Source organism: Etheostoma cragini, chromosome 4 (genome assembly GCF_013103735.1).
Source record: "Etheostoma cragini isolate CJK2018 chromosome 4, CSU_Ecrag_1.0, whole genome shotgun sequence".
NCBI lineage: Eukaryota > Metazoa > Chordata > Actinopteri > Perciformes > Percidae > Etheostoma > Etheostoma cragini.
The window spans coordinates 9,121,530-9,140,043 of NC_048410.1; the positions used below are offsets into that span (position 1 = coordinate 9,121,530).

Here is an 18,514-nt window from a genome sequence, read left to right on the forward strand (position 1 = left end):
GTGGAAACAGCAGCACTTTTTTAAGGGTAAAAATTTAGGCGAGAAAAACATATATTTTCAAGTGTTACTGAACATTAAACTTGCTGGAACGCCTCCTTGTTTAGTGTGTGTGTGTCTGGACTATTCTACTCCTTCCCATTCACTTCCTATGGCACTGTGTGTGTGTACTCCCCCATATGTACTGTATATGTGTGTTTCAGGGGGATGTTTCTCGATGCAGAGAGGCGAAGGAAGCAGTGCTTGATTTGGGATTATTTTTAACACTATGACTCAGTCTGACTTAACTTTATTAAAGATCCCTCTGCTGTATTTGTGAACACATTCAAAAGACCCATTCATGTATTTAGAATACCTCAGAGCAGAATTTTCTCTTTTTTCTGGCCAAGAGAAGGGCAATAATCAACTCTGCTCTAAATGATTCCCAAAGAATGGAAACAAAATAGGACATCACCTTACATAAACAACAAAATCCAGTGCATTGGACTGACTACAGAGCTCTGTGTAGACAAACCCTGAGCAAAAGCATAGCCCAAATTCTCCTGTCACATTATTTTGTCAGGCAAACAGCAAATATTCCCAGGTCTACACATTGTTTTGTTCATGCAGTCTGTTTTGTCCAGAATTAACTTTGATGAATATAATATACTTCGTTTTTTTCTCACTTAAAAAATTCTTTGTTAAAGAATGTTGTCCTAAATGTTGCCAGCAACCTTATTATTTTTAGCTTCTCAGTATTGCTCATTTATGTTGCGTGGGTGTTGTGTCTGTCTGCATTTCAGCCAGCTTAATTAAGCTACAATACTAATTAATTAGCTGATATGATTTGTGATATTTGGAATGTTCTACGTTTTTACACAATCGAAACATTTTTATGAAAATTTGTCTCATCTTTATTTATTTTAATTTGGTAAATAACCTCTCTAGACAGTCTAAACATAGCTAACCCTTCTGCAAAGAAGGCAATAGTATCCCACTGGTATTATAATGAACATGTATATATTTACATATACAGTATATGTTGTTGTTCTCAGGTCAGTGTCTGCTGGCGTCAATTCTCCTGCTAAGACCAACTCCATGGAAAAGAAACTGCATCTTAAAAGCAGAGAATTACAAGAAACTCAAGACAAATGTCACAAGGTGAGGGTGTACTCAAAGCCATTTTTATTCATGTTTCAGTATTTTACTACAAGCCTTTATGAGAAACAAGTCATTCTTATTTTCAAATGCAAGATCTTCTCCATTAAGCAAGACAGAGATGACTAGAGTTGACCATTGTTGACTGACTGCCTTTGAATGACTGGAAACTGAAATTGTATTTTTGTAGTTTTTGAGCAAAACAAATTATTTGATCATGGGTTTTATTACCAGATGTCCTTTGTTTATTCTGCCTGACTGGCTTGACACAGATCAACAGGCTTCTGGTGTTGCTGTAATAAGCCAAGTTAATCATGTTGTGTGTACAACATTAGAACTACATTTTCTATTTAAGGGATTGTGTGAAATACTTTCACTATCATCAGAATCTATGACTGATGATGGCACATTTTCACTGATTTAAATCACCACTTTTAGTGGCTTTACATTGCTGTCACATTTAAAGCGTTGAATGTAACACAAAGTTACAGTTGTTGACCTTTAGTAAAGTTGCAAAGAAACTGGTAATTGTGCTCTTCTCCGGTGGATTCAGATGGAGCAAGAGATCTCCAGGTTCCAGCGTAAAATGACTGATCTGGAGTCAGTGCTCCACCAGAAGGATGTGGAGCTGAAAGCATCCGAGACTCAGAGGAACATTCTGGAGCAAGACCTCGCTACCTACATCACGGAGTGCAGTGTGAGTCATAGTAACGTGTGCGTGCGCGTGCGTGCGTGCGTGTGTAGAATTGAAAGAAATGTTCAAACATAAAGATGCTCTTATGCAAGTTGTGTGTCACAGTCCTCAACGCCTCAAAAATCAATTGATTCAAACGAACAGCAGACTTGAATTTGTGCGCACATGTGTGTTTGCAGAGCCTAAAGCGAAGTTTAGAGGAGGCCCGTGTGGAAGTCTCCAGAGAGGATGACAAGGCCATGCAGCTGCTGCACGACATCCGGGAACAGAGCAACAAGCTGCAAGAAATTAAAGAGCAAGTATGTAAATCTTCTCATTCAAACACTCCTCTGTCTCCACCCTCTAATCACAATAATGATGTGAAACACTTCAAATTATTTATGCTAATGTCTAGTGAATGTGGGGGGGGGGGGGGGGGGGGGGGGGGGGGGAGATGGATGCCTTCATGCTTCCATCCATCGTCTAACTTGAGGAGAATCTTCTACTTTCCACAGTGTTGCCTTTATACTATCATAGCTGATAAAGGAGTTACTGAAGCAGCAGTGAGATTATATTCTTCAGTGTGTCCCTGTTACACAGGCAAGGCTTTCCCTCTGAGGACTGCCTTGTCCTCAACACTCATAAAGGTCATCCCTGCAGATGGTATCCCTGCAAGGTACAAAAGTGCAGGACACTTTGATCATTACCAAGAGATTTGTCCGCCTTTCCTCCCAAGGGAACATAGTTTTACCAATTTTTTAATCAACATTTATGATTCAAATCAAAAAGTTGAACTTAGAAATATGTTTACAGACCAAACAGGGTTCTACATTAACCATGACCCACCAAATATGGCCACTAAATATCCCCTGTAGGTGACCCACTGTTGTAGTTTTATCAGGTCTCTTTTTAGAATGAGACGCAATGAATTTTCTTTGTTTTTGGTGAACAAATGTATAAAAAAAAAATGTGATAATGCAATTCTTACAGAAGAACCAAAAACTGAAACAAAAATATTAGCGTTTAACTGCGGTTTTGTTTCCATTATTTCACTTGTTAAAAATCTTGGTTCACATGATGGGATAATCTAAGAGTGAACCAACATCAGTACAACATGTCTCTGAAAAGATTTTTGTTGACTTAAGCAGTTGTCTTTCCTTTCACTTTATGGTCTCTATAGTGCAAAGTTGCCTACTACAGCATTGAAGTGGTAATCCGTCTTATCTTTGATTTTGACCCTTTTTGGTGGTATATGATTATTGCTTTCGTGCAGTGCAGTTTCTAAAGATCGCTGCACAGTGAAACTGTGTCAGCAGATATGTGAAGTACAGTATATATTTGTCTGCGTAGCATTGGCAGCAATTGTTGCCCTTGCTAAGAGCTCAGTTACCCTCTTTAGGCTGTATCAAACTAACTATTGCTGCTGTTGTATCTTGCTTGTAACTGCACTGTTTCAGGAAAAGCCTAAATAGAACAGTACATTTATTCAGGATAACACCAGCTTCTTGAAAGTTGGCAAATGTTGAAACACTGCTAGGTTAAACCATTTGTAAAGCTACGTAGCACAATGGATATTTGAAAATGGCAGGACTTATTGCTTAAAGAAGTAAACAATCTTGTTTACTTGAAGTTCTTGTAAATATTTTTAAACTAAGCAGTTTTTCTTTATTGAAATTAAAAAATACGTTTTCAAATAATGTTTTACTTGGATGACAGTGGTGACTTGTCTCCAGCTTGCACAGCATGAGTGTGTTCACAGCCAGAAGTCCCTGAACAGGTTTCAAAATATAAATGAAATTGGTGTCACAATACAACCAGCAATGCACAACATTGTGTTGTATAAGAGATATTAAGTTCTATAAGGGATATACTGTAAGATGTTAATAGTAGTGGTGAACTTGACCAAACTTGATTAGATGAAACTTCAGTGGGAGGGCAGTTTTTTTCCACATTGATGACCACTGTTTGCGGTCTTTGGACTCAGGAGTACCATGCCCAGCTGGAGGAGATGCAGGTCACCATCAGGCAGCTGGAGGAGGACCTGTCAGCTGCCCGACGCCGCAGCGACCTCTACGAATCTGAACTTCGAGACTCCAGGCAAACAAGTGAGGACCTCAAAAGGAAAGCTGTGGAATACCAGCAGAGAATACAGAAGGTATGTTTGCAGCAAAAATACTTATTGGTCAATTATGTGTCACAGGTGAAGGACTCACATTTTGTCCCTGAAACATAGCATTGCTTTGTTGTTGTCTTCCTGATGATCCTGGCAAAATATTGCCAGAATAGATAATGACAAGGAACCCTGATGGCCCTGAGGAAGGCCACAAGCTGAAAAATGTCTCAATCTTACAGTAAAGTTGGTACATATAGTACAAGTGTTACTGGTGTTTTGACTTCTTTAGATTTCTTTTCCCTCTCCATGCGCCTTGGAAGTACAAATAATATTGTGCCAATACTTGTGAAAAGACTTTCAGATGCGGAAAAAAAACTAAGATTTATCAGTATGCAGACGTGGTGCAATTATAAAGATCTTTATTTCATAAACAAAGACCTAAGTTAAACTATGTTTACGTGTGGGCGCTATTTTCATAAATGGATATTTCAACCTCCCCGGATTCAAAAATTACTTTGGGCACACCTGTCCGTTTTCAGAAAAGTGTTTGGTTTCACGTACCCATGTATGCCGTCAATTCCGTCTAGATCATGCCAGACCTGTACGTAGCAGTGTAACAAGAAGCTCAAGCCTACGTTAGCCAACCATAATCACAAAAATAGCAATAACAGCAACGAATCGCTTCCTCTCTCTTGTCTTCCTCACTTCCTCAGCTTCCTCACCCAAACCTCCTTTTGTCTCAGTTTAAAGTGGGGCTTGAAGTTTTGGGCACCCCAGGTAAAAAGTTGTATTAATGTGCATAAAGAAGCCAAGAAAAGATGGAAAATCTGAATGACAGATTAGACATTCGTATAATATGTCACAAAAAGTTAGATTTTATTTACATCACTTACACTTTCAAAATAGCCTCTGCAAAAGCTTGGGCACGCTACAGTATTCATGGCATGCACTGCCCCCTTTGGAAAGCTGAGACCTGACAGTGTCATGGATTGTTCTCAATCAGCGTCTGGAATCACCAGGTGATGTCAATGTTAAGGTTTTAATTGCCCAGTCTCATCTGACCATGCCCCAACAATCAGCACCATGGGTTCTTCTAAGCAGTTGTCTAGAAAACTTAAACTGAAAATAGTTGACGGTCGCAAAGCAGGAAAAGGCTATAAGAAGATAGCAAAGCGCTTTCAGATCCCAATATCCTCTGTTCGGAATGTAATTAAGAAATGCCAGTCATCAGGAACAGTGGAAGTTAAAGCAAGATCTGGAAGACCAAGAAAAATATCAGACAGAAGAGCTTGCAGGATTGTGAGAAAATTAGGTCAAAACCAACGTTTGACTGCACGATCCATCCAGAAAGACCTGTCGGACACCGGAGTTGTGGTACACCATTCCACTATAAAGAAATACTTGTACAATTATGGTCCTCATGGAAGAGTCAGCAGAAGATGACTTCTACGTCCTCACCACAAAAATTAGCATTTGAAATTTGCAAATGAACATACAGACAAGCTTGATGCATTGTTGAAACACGTTCTGTGGACCAATGAGGTTAGAATAGAACTTTTTGGCAATGAGCAAAGGTAAGTTTGGAGAAGAAAGGGCACAGAATTTAATGAAAAGAACCTCTGTTTAACTGTTAAGCATGGGGGTGGATCAATCATGCTTTGGGGTTGTATTGCAGCCAGTGGCACAGGGAACATTTAACGAGTAGAAGGAATAATGGATTCAATCAAATTTCAGCAAATTTTGGACGCTAACTAGATGCCATCTGTGAAAAAGCTGAAGATAAAGAGAGGATGGCTTCTACAAATGGGTAATGATCCGAAGCACACCTCTAAATCCACGGTGAATTACATCAAGAGGCGTTAACTGAAGGTTTTGCCATGGCCTTCACAATCTCCTGACCTCAACATAATTGAAAATCTATGGATAGACATTAAAAGAGTACTGCGTGACAGACAACCCAGAAATTTCAAAGAACTGGGAGACTTTTGTAAGGAAGAACGGGCGAGGATACCTCAAACAAGAATTGAGACTCTTTGCTGGCTACAAGAAGCGTTTACAAGCTGTGATACTTACCAAAGGGGGCAGTACAAGGTATTAACTCTGCAGGCTGGCCAAACTTTTGCAGACTCCATTTTTTTGTTTTCTCTTATTTTGAAAGTGTAAATGATCAAAATAAAATCTAACTTCTTGTGACATATTATACGAATGTCTAATTCTCCCAAAAAGGTTAAACTCTCCACTCTGGCAGGAATTTTTCTCATTTTTAGAGGCAAATTCCCTGTTTGCATGTAAACAAAGGGTAAAAACTAAGGGAAATGTACGTGTGAACAGGGCCTTAGCCTGCATAGCAACTGAAGTTTGAATTCAGATACATACTATCAAAAGTATTAAAACATCTTCTTTCCCACCCTCTTGAAGACAGCCCCCATCAATAGACATGTTCCGTACTTTGGCACAATTCTTTGGAAGACAGTTCTTGGACAAAACCTGTTCTGAAGTCAATTACGCAGCATTTCATTGTTATTTTACTAGTGCATTAGCAATGTGCCTAGGCTCAGCTTAATTAAGATGCTAAGTACCACCCTTTCGAACCATGTGCCTGGCGCAGGGACAATTTTGTTTCTGCCGTTAAACTAGCAAAAGTGGATTTGTACATGCCCCAAATGCATCTCCACCAGGCCCTTCAGGCCGTGTGCATGGATCGTTAAAATTGGGTTAATAATGTTTTTAGGCTTTCAGATCACTTCAACATTTTAGTTGTTATGTTCCAGTCGGATATCTTGTTATTGCATTTTTACACAGGCTTTGAAAAACACTATACCAGACCATATATCATGATATACCATATATCAGACCTATACATTCTATCAGTTACACATTAATCAGGGTCCGACAGTTTCCACAAAGGATGGGTGACTAAAGAACATACATATTAACTGCATAGTATATTTTGCGCAACAAATCCCCATACTGCTTCTACAGAATACATAATGACAAAGAAACCTGTCAGGGCTCCCGGTAAACGGGCCATGGCTTACAAACATTACTCAAATCATTGAAATAATCTGAAGTACACATTATTTTCCTTTTTTTTGTCTTAGACTCTACTATAGTCTTAGAACTGTTGTAACATTACCGGATGTTATCTACAAACGTAAAAAAAAACAAAGGTCCCATGGCGTGAAAATGTCACTTTATGAGGTTTTGAACATTAATATGAGCCCTAGGTATCCTGCTCTACCTTTTGAGAAAATGAAAGCTCAAATGGGCCGATCTGGAATCTCAAGGTTACCTCCCCTTTCTCTGCTTTGCCCGCCCAGAGAATTTGGCCCACCCATGAGAGAGAGACATCATGGCTTTCAAACGAGCAAAGTGGCAGTTGGTCAAGGCCACACCCCCAGCCTCCACTTTGCCCTTCCCCCCCTCCTCCTCCTCCTCCTCAATAGCTACAGACTCAGAAATGGCACACACTAAGGAAAGCTCATTGTGGGACTAGCTCTAGTGGCTGTAATTCTGCACCAATGCTGAATTTTGGGAAATAGACTTCAGATATGGGCCACTAATTCCTATATAAAACCATCCAAAGAGCATCATGTCATGGGACCTTTAAATAAAATGGCAATTTATTCTAAATCAAATTAGGTGTGGCAACACTTTATACTCAAATATATATATTTCTGCAATGAGGAAATGTTAATAAAAGCTTGAAAGTTTGAAATGAATTTGACTAACGACTGCATGTCCAGGCTAACTGCTGAAATCATAGCTTAGGACCCAAGCACACAATCTGCAAAGCCGAAATACACATCATACTTTCCTCTCCTCTTTTTTTTGCCTTTGTAGTGTCTTGATGCTATCAATCCAGTATTATTAAATATACATTTGCAATCCTGTTAGTCTGAAAGACTAATGGACTCAATACCAAACATGTTTTTGTAAAAGGCATTGCAAACGGCCTGCAAACAGTTGAAATGGTTGAGTCACATGACGGTTTGTAAGCCCCATCGCTGCATTCAGGGATCCTTCAGGAGGAACTAGAGGAAATTTATGGCGAAAAACTGCTGCCTGGACTGCTGTGCAAGCCCTTTTGCTATTGCAACCACAAGAAAATTGATGAATTGTACTGCATTGATCATTGACCATTGATTATTGGTCTCTACTATATGCCAATTATTTTTCAGGCTAAAGAGCAGGGCAAAGCTGACGTGGAGGAGCTTCTCTCCAAACTAGAAAAGGTAACAAATCCTTTGTCAGATTGATCTACATGCTTAAAGCCATAGTTACCATAAAGTGTATTGACTGAGTTTTCTGTACTATGTTTTTTCAGACCAATTCTGAGCAGCAGGTGAAAATCCAGGAGCTCCAGGATAAACTGTCCAAGGTAAATTTATTGTTCTCTGTGTTACTGTCATTATGTATTAAGAGAAAAATAACATTATTTAGGTATTTTATTCTCAGCAAGATTATTTTAAAATGATTTGTTCTTTAAACAAGTGAAGGAATCCTTTTAACTTGTTATCTCTCCATTTCTGAAGCCTGTAGTTCTGTTATTCCCTTGAGTAGCTTTTTTTCAATTTGTTAGTGGATAGGAATTGCCCAAGCATATGAATAGGTTTGTCTTGGGATCCTCTAACAGCGTTTGACCTCCTGACCTCTCCCAGGCAGTGAAAGCGAGCACAGAAGCCACTGAGCTGCTGCAGAATGTCCGGCAGGCCAAGGAGCGGCTGGAGCGAGATCTGGAGCGCCTGCGTGGAAAAACCGACTCCAGTGACACTTTAAAACGCCGCCTGAGAGAGACAGAGGTACCAAAGTATACCCACAATCCTGAAACATATGCATTTGTTACATTATACTGGTTTGTTAAATACCCTTTCCTGTAATTGATTTACCTGCAACACAAGTTGCTTTTGAGAAGGTATCTCTGTGGCTAACTTAATGTTATTCTTTTTGGTGTGTAAGCAGGAAGGCAGGAAGACCCTAGAGAACCAGGTAAAGAGGCTGGAAATGGTCGAGCGGCGGGAGAATAAGCTGAAAGATGACATTCAGACCAAATCCCAGCAGATCCAGCAGATGGCTGAAAAGATCCTGGTGAGAGAAATACAGATAAGACTTGCTAATACTCTGACCCATTCTACTTCTTATTCCTCCCCCCCCATTCATCCTGGCCTCTCCCAGTCTATTCCTCATCAGTTATCTTGGCACACAAATACGCACTACACACATTTCTTTTTGAAGAGCTCTTTGCCAGCTGAGCCCTCACAAGTGGCTACTTGTTTACCGGTGTCATTACATTAGAGTTTGACATACACACGATTTTACCGGTGTCAGCATGAGCAGGCACCGCTCCAGCCGACTTATGGACTTCCAGCTTTTTGATGCAAGTTTCTTCATTTGTTTTGATTTTAATGGTTTTGATGTTAGAGTTGAATTGTTGCATAATTTCAAATTGTGCGTTTTTGTTTTGTAAATCCAAGGCTTTATGCTGCATTTATCATCACTGTGATTGTTTGTATATAATATACAAAGAAAGCTATACTGCATTATTAACATTAATGTGAGAAATGTGTAGTCTATTTTGGATATACGTTTATTCTGTTAGATGTTAACACAAGGTTATATTTATAATTCTTTTCCCTCCAGGAACTAGAGGAGAACCTGAGGGATGCCCAGTCAACAGCCCAGAGGATGGAAACCCAACTGGTTCAAAAGGAGAAGCTTTATGAAGACAAAATCAAGGTTGGCCAGCCTTCTATTATCCAGGCTACTGAACATTGTATATGTCTGAGAATGTACACACACACGTTCATTATAAATAGTAATACAAGTAATAATAATAGACCCTTGTCAGTCCTGCCATTCTAAATTACTGTTGTGGTGTTATATAAGTCAGAGCTGTTTAACAGTGAGATGACCATGTGTTTTTGTTTATGATTGGTTTATCACGTAGGAAATTACAGACTTTGACCTAAATGTGACAAATGTAATATATGCCGGATGTGTTTGATTTAGGTTCTGGTGAACCAGATGAAGGTGGACCTGGCTGACAAGGAGAGCCTCGAGGCCAGAAAAGCCCAGCAGGAGGAGGAGTCGAGGGAGAACTGCAAATTAATAAGTGAACAGAAAGCAGTAAGGAATTATATCTACTCTGGCATTTGCTAGTAAATGTTCTACTGAGATGGGATTTAAAACACTAAGGGATCTAAAGCATTATATATTTTTACTGTCTAATACCATAGCTTACTTTAGTGGTTCTTTTATCAACAGTAGAAACAGCAGCAATGTTTATAATTGTCATATTTTCCCTCTCAATTATATTATACAAGTCCAATGTACTGTATAAATCTCAATGGGTTTTAGTTGCTCATACATTATCCACTGAATTTGTTTTGAGAATTCCAAAACTAGATCATGAATGTGTTTTCTTTCTTTACGCAATTTATTATAGTCGTTCAAATGTACTGGAATGTACCGTTGGTTTAAATTGTAGTATACTTTATGTTGCACTATAAAGCCTGGGCTCAAGTCCTAATCTGGTTAATGTGGTAGAATTGAGGCAGTAAGAAGCTTTTAGAGACAGTCATCTGACGTTGACGTTAGAAGATCCAGGCAACACCTTAATGGACTGTAATAGGATTTCACTGCAGTACAAAAATCTGTTTCCCATAAAAGAAATATTGCTGCTGAAATGTTTATGTACCATTAATCTTAGTAGGATTTGGGTTCATTTAAAATGGAATATGTTCCTGCATTTTAGCCTCTTTTAATGGAATAGGATTTCCACCATGTTATTGTTTCTCCCCCTTCCTACAGACCATTAATGCTATGGATTCCAAGATGAAGAACCTAGAACAACGCATCGCTGAGCTGTCAGAGGCTAACAAGCTGGCTGCTAATAGCAGCATCTACACCCAGAAGAATATGTGAGTTAACTAGACCTTCTGCCCATACGGTGCTATTCATCAGTGCCCGACCACAATGGTTCTGTCTCCTCGAGCCTCCATTCAGCTTTTCTACTGTGATACTTCAAAATGCGCATAAATGTACATTTATGGAAAACGAATTCTAACCTGAATCTGCAGCTCCTCTCAGCCTCACAGAGATTTATAGAGAGTTTGAGCTCATTCATTTAGCTGTACGGCTGCAACTTTACTATTTTGATTCACTCTCACCGCTCTCATTGCTGTTTTAAGCGGAACAAGTTTTAAAAACCACTGTACACTACCTGCTCAGCACCAAATAGACAGACACAGTTAGCAACAGCCTGGTGAGTATAGTGGAGCTTTAAGCAGCTAAACAGTTAAATAATTCCCACAGAATTGTGAATGAGCGTGAATGTTAAACTCATATTCTTCAGGACATCAGAAACAAAAAACGCATGATAATGTCGCTCTGCAACAGCTAGTTGTCTAAATAACAATTGTTTGCTGACACATTTGCCATTTCAACTTGTAAGGTGATGATATGTCACTTTTATATTCACAACTTGTGTCTGCTGGCCCCAAGTGACCAAAACAATAATTTATCACAGGTCTAAATACAGAAAATGCAGCTTCAACTAATCATAACTCAAAAGGTAAAAGTCCCCACCTGAATTTATAAAATTATGTTTACTAATTTAACTCAATACATAAAAAGACATGTTCTAAATGTTTGGCTCACATTATTAATGCCACTGAAACTTCTAATCTAAATCTTTTTATATGCTAGGATATTGTTTTTTGAAAGATGTCGACTTGTAAACAGGCGATGTAATAGTCATCTGTTTGTGTATATTTTTGTCAGGAAAGCCCAGGAGGAGATGATCTCAGAGCTTCGGCAACAAAAGTTCTATTTGGAGTCTCAGGCAGGCAAGCTAGAGTCCCAAAATGCCAAACTGGAAGAGCACCTGGAGAAGATGAGTCAGCAGGAGCAGACCAAGAGGACCCGGCTGCTGGAGCTGGAGAGCAGGCTGCGGGAGGTGAGGCAACAGGAAGCAGAGATAAGAGGCAAAATCTGTTAGCTCAAGATTAAGTAATTCACTTTAACTAGCATACCGTATTAGCCTTACATTATACCAATCCACAAAAGGGATTAAGGCTGCTGATTAGCTAGCGAGCTCAGATACCTTTCAGATAAACAGCTAATTAAATACTGTTTGCCGATAATGGCGCCTCTACAAAATTGCCATCGGGCCTGTACACAAGCTGTATCTGCAGCCTTCATGTATTATCTGCAACAATATAGTTGCATTACAACAGGTGAGAACGATCGGTTTGACCATATAAAAATAAAGCAGAACATAGTAGCATGTCCAATGAATAATGTGTTACTTCCCATGTTGTCAAGCATTCACCCTGCAGACGTGTCCTTGAGCAAGATGCTATTTGTCTATAAGCTCTGGTTTGCGGTCAAACCTCCCTGTGAAGCTTATAACTTTTCTACAAAATTCTATGAAGTCTCACAGAGATACACCAAAGAAAAGGTTTAATTTTTTTTTGTGCCTATTTTGGATGTTTGAAACTCATCTGTGAGTTATAATGTATTAAACTAGTTACATTTAGGAGTTTTAAAAGTACAAATGTTTCTCCACCACTCTGAGAAATACACCGCAAAATCCATTAGCTGTGTGTGCATTAAATGCGAACCTATTCTATAAAAATAATTTTTTACGTAATTGAGAACTACAATGTCCCCTTTCTCCTGAAGAGCTATCACCCCCTGGTGTGCTGTCTGCCGATGTTAGTGGCGGACAACCTGCTGACTAGATGTTGTGTCTCTACCTCCACACACTTTTCCCACATAGATGTGATACACAGATTGGAACTAATTGCTGGTCTTTCTGCACTCCCACATACAAACACACACACTGTTCTCTCTCACACACAAATATGTACTTTGAGATTAAATCCACTCTTTTCATCTCTGTAATAGTCAGAAGCCTATGACGAAGATAAATGCATCCTTGTTTCACAGAATTTGCTGACATTTCTTCTTTCTTTTTTTAAAGCTTTTAAAATAATACAAAATAAAAATCCTAACAAGTTTGACATTTTAAATCTAATTACTAGAGGTCTTATTTTTCACCATGCACTTTTAGGTTTCTAGGCTGGGCTGTCTCTGTGTTTGGTTGTTAATTGTAGAGTTTGCATCTACATTTCTATATCCGCGTGTTGGACATGAGCCCCCCTGACATCTTCTAAGTGTTTTCTTTCTACTTTTACTGCCCATTCAGCTTGCTTTATGTCAGAAACATATGCTATACTATTTCAGCTTTGTTTCATTACTTTTTTCTTTTAATTAGTCATGATGGCATTCAAAAAGTTCCTACATGAAAGCAAAGACAGGCCAGCCATTAGGAGTTTTGAAAAGGGGGACAAAATATTCCACATTGGGCACCTCATCCACACCCACTCCAGCACCACCTATTTCAAAACACTCTTGGACAATAGCCTTTTAGTGACTAGATAGCATGACAATGGTTGCTACCAATGGATGCCTCAAGTTGACAAGTTTCACATCATATAAGTAGCTTCATTCTAACTTTAAAACTGAGTCCGGTCCTGTGGGTTTTATGGGCTAGTCTGCCTAGCTTCTCATCTCTGCCATATTCAGCTTCCCCTTTCTATCTGGTGCCTGTCACACTTTTGTTTTGGCCAGAAATTTGGCCATTGCCCCTCTGCTCCTTTCATTTTCTTGTTCTCTCTGTACCCTGTAATTTCCTTTTTAAGTCGCTAATTTTTGGTGAGGCATTTTGACTTAGCTACTCAGGATGCAGTTCAATTTACATTAGTGTTTTCTACACATTCAATTCAATTCAATTTTATTTATAGTATCAATTCATAACAAGAGTTATCTCAAGACACTATACAGATAGACCACACTCCAGAATTGTGGTGGCGGTGTCTGACGGGCCGGTTGGGGTTGGAATGAAGAGTGGCAATAACAAAAATAGACACAAATTTGTAGTCTGGCCTGGGGTCACCTGTACCCTCTGACGCCCCTTACAAGTTATGCAAAAGTAGCCGTAGTTAACTAAGAACTTACATATGCAAATACAATCTATTTGACATCTGATTTACTCTGGGATATACACTGCATTCACCCTAGTCCTGTTTTGTCGTAGATGGGCCTGGAACATGAAGAAGAGAAGCTGGAGATCAAGAGACAGGTGTCAGAGTTGACCCTCTCCTTGCAGGAGCGCGAGTCCCAGATTAGTAGCCTGCAGGCTGCACGTCTTGCCCTGGAGAGCCAGCTGCAGCAAGCAAAGACTGAGCTGGAAGAGACCACTGCTGAGGCTGAAGAGGAGATCACCGCCCTCAGGGTAAGACAAGCACATGCAAGCCCTTATGTGTGCAATCAGAGTTATGTCATAGAAGTACAGGTGAATATACATTTCACATAAAAATATGCAGATGTAGGCAATCTGTTATGCACAAAGTCCAAAGGAAAGGTCAGGTTACGTTTTCAGTCTATTTTAAATAATGTTGTCAGCAATACATCACCATTTTATGTAGCAGTCAGATGTGATTGTTTTTTTTTTGTCTCTATTTGCTCTTGTTTCCCGCAGAATCACAGAGATGAAATTCAGCGCAAATTTGATGCCTTGAGAGACAGCTGCTCAGTGAGTACTGCCACAGCCTTTTGTTTCTGCTTTCATCAGCAGCAGAACGATTATAAATAAATAAATATGTGGTAATTCATGTTCAACTTTAAACCATCATTCTAATATAGCAATGTAGTCAACTGAATCACGTTTTGGTTTAGGGAGCACAGCTTGCTTTCATAGGGCATTCTCCAACTAGGCCCAAAAACTTGTCATACGGTATGTTTTTACATGTTAACTGTAACTAAATTATTGACATGAATGATGGGTAACATTTAAATAAAATGTCCAATAAATCACCTAAATTAACTTTCAAATGAAACATCTTAAGATTATTACTTATTTGATTTTTGACTCACTTAATAAAGCACCCTAATTCTTACATGGCGAACACAATTCTCTTACTAGTGGGATTTTGTAAGTAACTTCACCATCAGCATTACGGTATTGTAAAAATGTAAATTCATTTGTAGCCCAGCTGTGCTATTACTTCAATGCTTTTTTTTCTCCTGGCTTTTGTGACCAGTACCTAAAAATATCTGTTCACCTCCGTAAGCAAAACTAACACCTCTAGTTGTTTGTGTTGCCACAGGTGATCACTGATCTGGAGGAGCAGCTTACGCAGCTGAGTCAGGAAAATGCTGAGTTGAACCGCCAGAACTTCTACCTATCCAAACAGCTTGATGAAGCGTCAGATGAGAGGGAGGACCAGTTGCAGCTGAGCCAGGAAGTGGACAGGCTGAGGAGGGATGTGGCTGACCGCGAGATGCACCTCAACAACCAGAAACAGGTAACGCACACACTGTACATGAATGCTCTGGAATAATTCACTGCAACCTCCTGTACCACACACCGGTAAATATAATGGAATGTTAGAGAAATTGTAACAAGTCAAGTTGTGTTTTTAACCTTATTTATCCTCATGGTTCAGACCAAAGATGTGATGCATTATATCATTAAAATTCATAATACTGGGACCTTGAATCTGAAGCGCTGTATCTGAAAGGAGAGACAATTACGTTATTTTGTCCAAAAGATTCCCTCTTCAGTTTTGCTCGTATATCCTCCCAGAACATTGAGACACTGAAAACCACATGCAGCATGCTAGAAGAGCAGGTGGTGGAGCTGGAGTCCCTAAATGACGAGTTGCTTGAGAAGGAGAGGCAGTGGGAGGCTTGGAGAGGTGCCCTGGAGGACGAAAAAAGCCAAGCCGAGAGACGCACCAGAGACCTGCAGAGACTGTTGGACAATGAGAAGCAGAACAGGTAAAAAACAAGCATGAACACTTAAATAAACGTACTCTTTGTTATTTTACGTGAGAATGACATCCATGTCATTAAAATCTATTGCTATTCTAAGACTTCTAAGTTATTGTGCTGTTTACAGGTTGCGAGCAGACCAGCGGAGCACTGAATCTCGCCAGGCAGTAGAACTGGCAGTCAAGGAGCACAAAGCTGAGATACTGGCTTTACAGCAGGCCTTAAAGGAGCAGAGACTGAAGGCTGAAAGTCTATCTGATACTGTGAGTCTATCTGATACTTGTTTTAAGTGTTAAAACAAATGTACTTATATCTTATCTAACTTTAACCCCATCTTTGGTCCTGTGAAAGTGAAAAAAACGTTTTTGAATTCTGAGAGAGAAAATCCACACTGTTTGTGGAGGTGTGAATTTAACTTTTAGTTGCAACTATTGAACGTTCACTTACATGTTCTCATAGCTCAATGATTTGGAGAAGAAGCACACCATGCTGGAGATGAACGCCCGCAGCTTACAGCAGAAACTGGAGACTGAGAGAGAACTGAAACAGAGGCTGATGGAAGAGGTAGAATGTGGAATGCAATCACATAAACACACCTGCTCTTCTTAAATGTAAATTACATTAATGTTGTGGACTAGTCCCCTATAACTCACTTATGAAAAATGCAACCAGGAGTCGGTTTTAGCCTGTCCTTAAAGGAATGTATTTTGAATCAAAGTATTTCATGTAAATTGACATACTTGAATTCAAAATACAAAATCTTCTTTAAAAAGTTGTCTAAAAATGTTTTTTGGTCCCTGACATATCTTCTCTTAATAGAGTTAATACTTATATGTTGTACCATTCTGAAATGTGGTTGATTTTAAATACGATTTCTTACTTTATATATCTTTGTGCTGGTGTCCCCACAGCAAGGGAAGCTCCAGCAGCAGATGGACCTCCAGAAGAGCCACATATTTCGTCTGACCCAAGGCCTGCAAGATGCCCTAGACCAGACAGACATGCTCAAGACTGAGAGGACAGATCTGGAGTACCAGCTGGAGAATATACAGGTGCTCAATGGCAATACCTTTTCAGTTTGATGAAATACAGCGGTCTCTAGGGAGAAACTGAGTCCCATTTAGATATTTCAATAGTAGAGAATAGTATTAGAATAGTGCAACGGATGTTGGCAAGTAGAAAGGTGTCTCAGGGTCCCAAAAGAATAAATTAAATTCATGTGTCCTTAAGAGAACTCTTTTAAGGTTGTCTTCAGAGTTATTTTCTTCTCTGAAGATCTGTTTTCCTTCCTGCAGGCTGTATACTCTCATGAGAAGGTGAAGATGGAGGGGACTATCTCCCAGCAGACTAAACTCATTGACTTCCTCCAGGCCAAAATGGACCAGCCCACGAAGAAAAAGAAGGTCTTTGAAAACATTTTATGACAACTTGAAGCCACATTAGATTGCTAAACAGCTTCTATCTGAAAATGTGTTTGTATTGTTTTGTTCTTTTATCAGTAACATGTTCCCTCTCTGAATAGGGTATATTTGGGCGGCGGCGGGAAGACGTAGGCACCACAACTAACGGGGCACTGGCTCCACAGGCCCAGCCAGCAGTTCCCATGCAGTATGGTGACATGAAACTGGCTTTGGATAAAGAGCGGTCAAGATGCGCTGATCTGGAAGAGGCTCTGCAGAAGATGAGGATAGAGCTGCGATCCCTTAGAGAGGAGGGTAGGTCCCAGTGTTAGGCTGCACAGTAAGTGCACACGATATGGGACAGGCTTTATATCTTTTGACATTGCTTGGGAGCAAGGAATTGGATGATACTCTGTAGCTGGCACTGTAATATTAAAATATATAATTCTTGTTGATTTGACTCTGGTAATAATGTATTTGTCATTTAAACCTATATCACCATAAAGTTAGGTTTGCCATTGGAGATAAGAAATGACAACCTAAGTCAGCTCGGAAAATCCTGTATTTTGCCTCCTCCTCCCTTGTCTTTTCCCAGACATCTTTTAACAATGTTGCCATGGCAGCATCTTGCTCCATTACCTACACCAGGTTCTTTTGCGATTTATATCTATTATTCATTTGGTAATGGAGCCAGATATTTCCTGCATAGTAGCTATTACTGATCTAAGGTTGTTTTATTTGTTTATGGTAACACAGCGGCTCATTTCAAAGCCCAGGAACATGGGGCTCCTGCCACGCCAGCCCAGGCTCGACATCAGATCCTCATGTCAGCAATTGTCAAATCCCCAGAACATCAGCCCAACCCCAGCAGCCTTCTTAACCCCTCTACCCGCTGCAAGGAGAACTCCACACCTGAAGGTTTGTGTCACACGCACGCACGCGCACACACACACACACACACAAACACAAACACACACACACACACACACACACACACACACGCTACCTTAATTCAGATTCAGTTTTATTGTCATCCAGCAGAGTACAAGTACAGAGCTAATGAAATGCAGTTATCATCTAACCAGAAGTGCAAGACTATATATTGCAATATATATATATATATATATATATATATATATTGCAAAACGGGTGCACAACAGCTGAAATGTTGTGTTGCGCATGAATATAGTGTTTAAACTTTACGGAGACAACCAAATAAAATATTTCCCCTTTTTTAATACGATTTTCCAGTTTTGTAAGTTTTGATTTGTTTGATTTATATACACTCACCGGCCACTTTATTAGGTACACCTGTCCAACTGCTCGTTAACACTTAATTTCTAAGCAGCCAAT

The 18,514-nt window shown here is 39.6% G+C and overlaps 1 protein-coding gene across 8 annotated transcripts in view; it reads left to right on the forward strand.

Moving 5' to 3' along the window:
- Positions 1-18,514, forward strand: part of cita (citron rho-interacting serine/threonine kinase a) — a 43,982-nt gene that overhangs the window by 11,699 nt on the left and 13,769 nt on the right. For 4 of the 8 annotated variants that reach the window (XM_034869723.1, XM_034869727.1, XM_034869725.1 and 1 more), the window contains 22 exons: positions 1,032-1,137; positions 1,688-1,831; positions 2,008-2,127; positions 3,792-3,962; positions 8,102-8,155; positions 8,248-8,301; positions 8,582-8,722; positions 8,880-9,008; positions 9,561-9,656; positions 9,930-10,046; positions 10,731-10,840; positions 11,703-11,877; positions 14,023-14,220; positions 14,467-14,520; positions 15,095-15,292; positions 15,574-15,767; positions 15,889-16,024; positions 16,221-16,325; positions 16,673-16,813; positions 17,057-17,164; positions 17,284-17,476; positions 17,918-18,079. In XM_034869723.1, coding sequence (XP_034725614.1) covers positions 1,032-1,137; positions 1,688-1,831; positions 2,008-2,127; positions 3,792-3,962; positions 8,102-8,155; positions 8,248-8,301; positions 8,582-8,722; positions 8,880-9,008; positions 9,561-9,656; positions 9,930-10,046; positions 10,731-10,840; positions 11,703-11,877; positions 14,023-14,220; positions 14,467-14,520; positions 15,095-15,292; positions 15,574-15,767; positions 15,889-16,024; positions 16,221-16,325; positions 16,673-16,813; positions 17,057-17,164; positions 17,284-17,476; positions 17,918-18,079 — 2,906 coding nt within the window. The remainder of the gene's footprint in view (positions 1-1,031; positions 1,138-1,687; positions 1,832-2,007; positions 2,128-3,791; positions 3,963-8,101; positions 8,156-8,247; positions 8,302-8,581; positions 8,723-8,879; positions 9,009-9,560; positions 9,657-9,929; positions 10,047-10,730; positions 10,841-11,702; positions 11,878-14,022; positions 14,221-14,466; positions 14,521-15,094; positions 15,293-15,573; positions 15,768-15,888; positions 16,025-16,220; positions 16,326-16,672; positions 16,814-17,056; positions 17,165-17,283; positions 17,477-17,917; positions 18,080-18,514) is intronic. The other 4 variants (XM_034869724.1, XM_034869730.1, XM_034869726.1 and 1 more) reach the window with 1 other exon arrangement.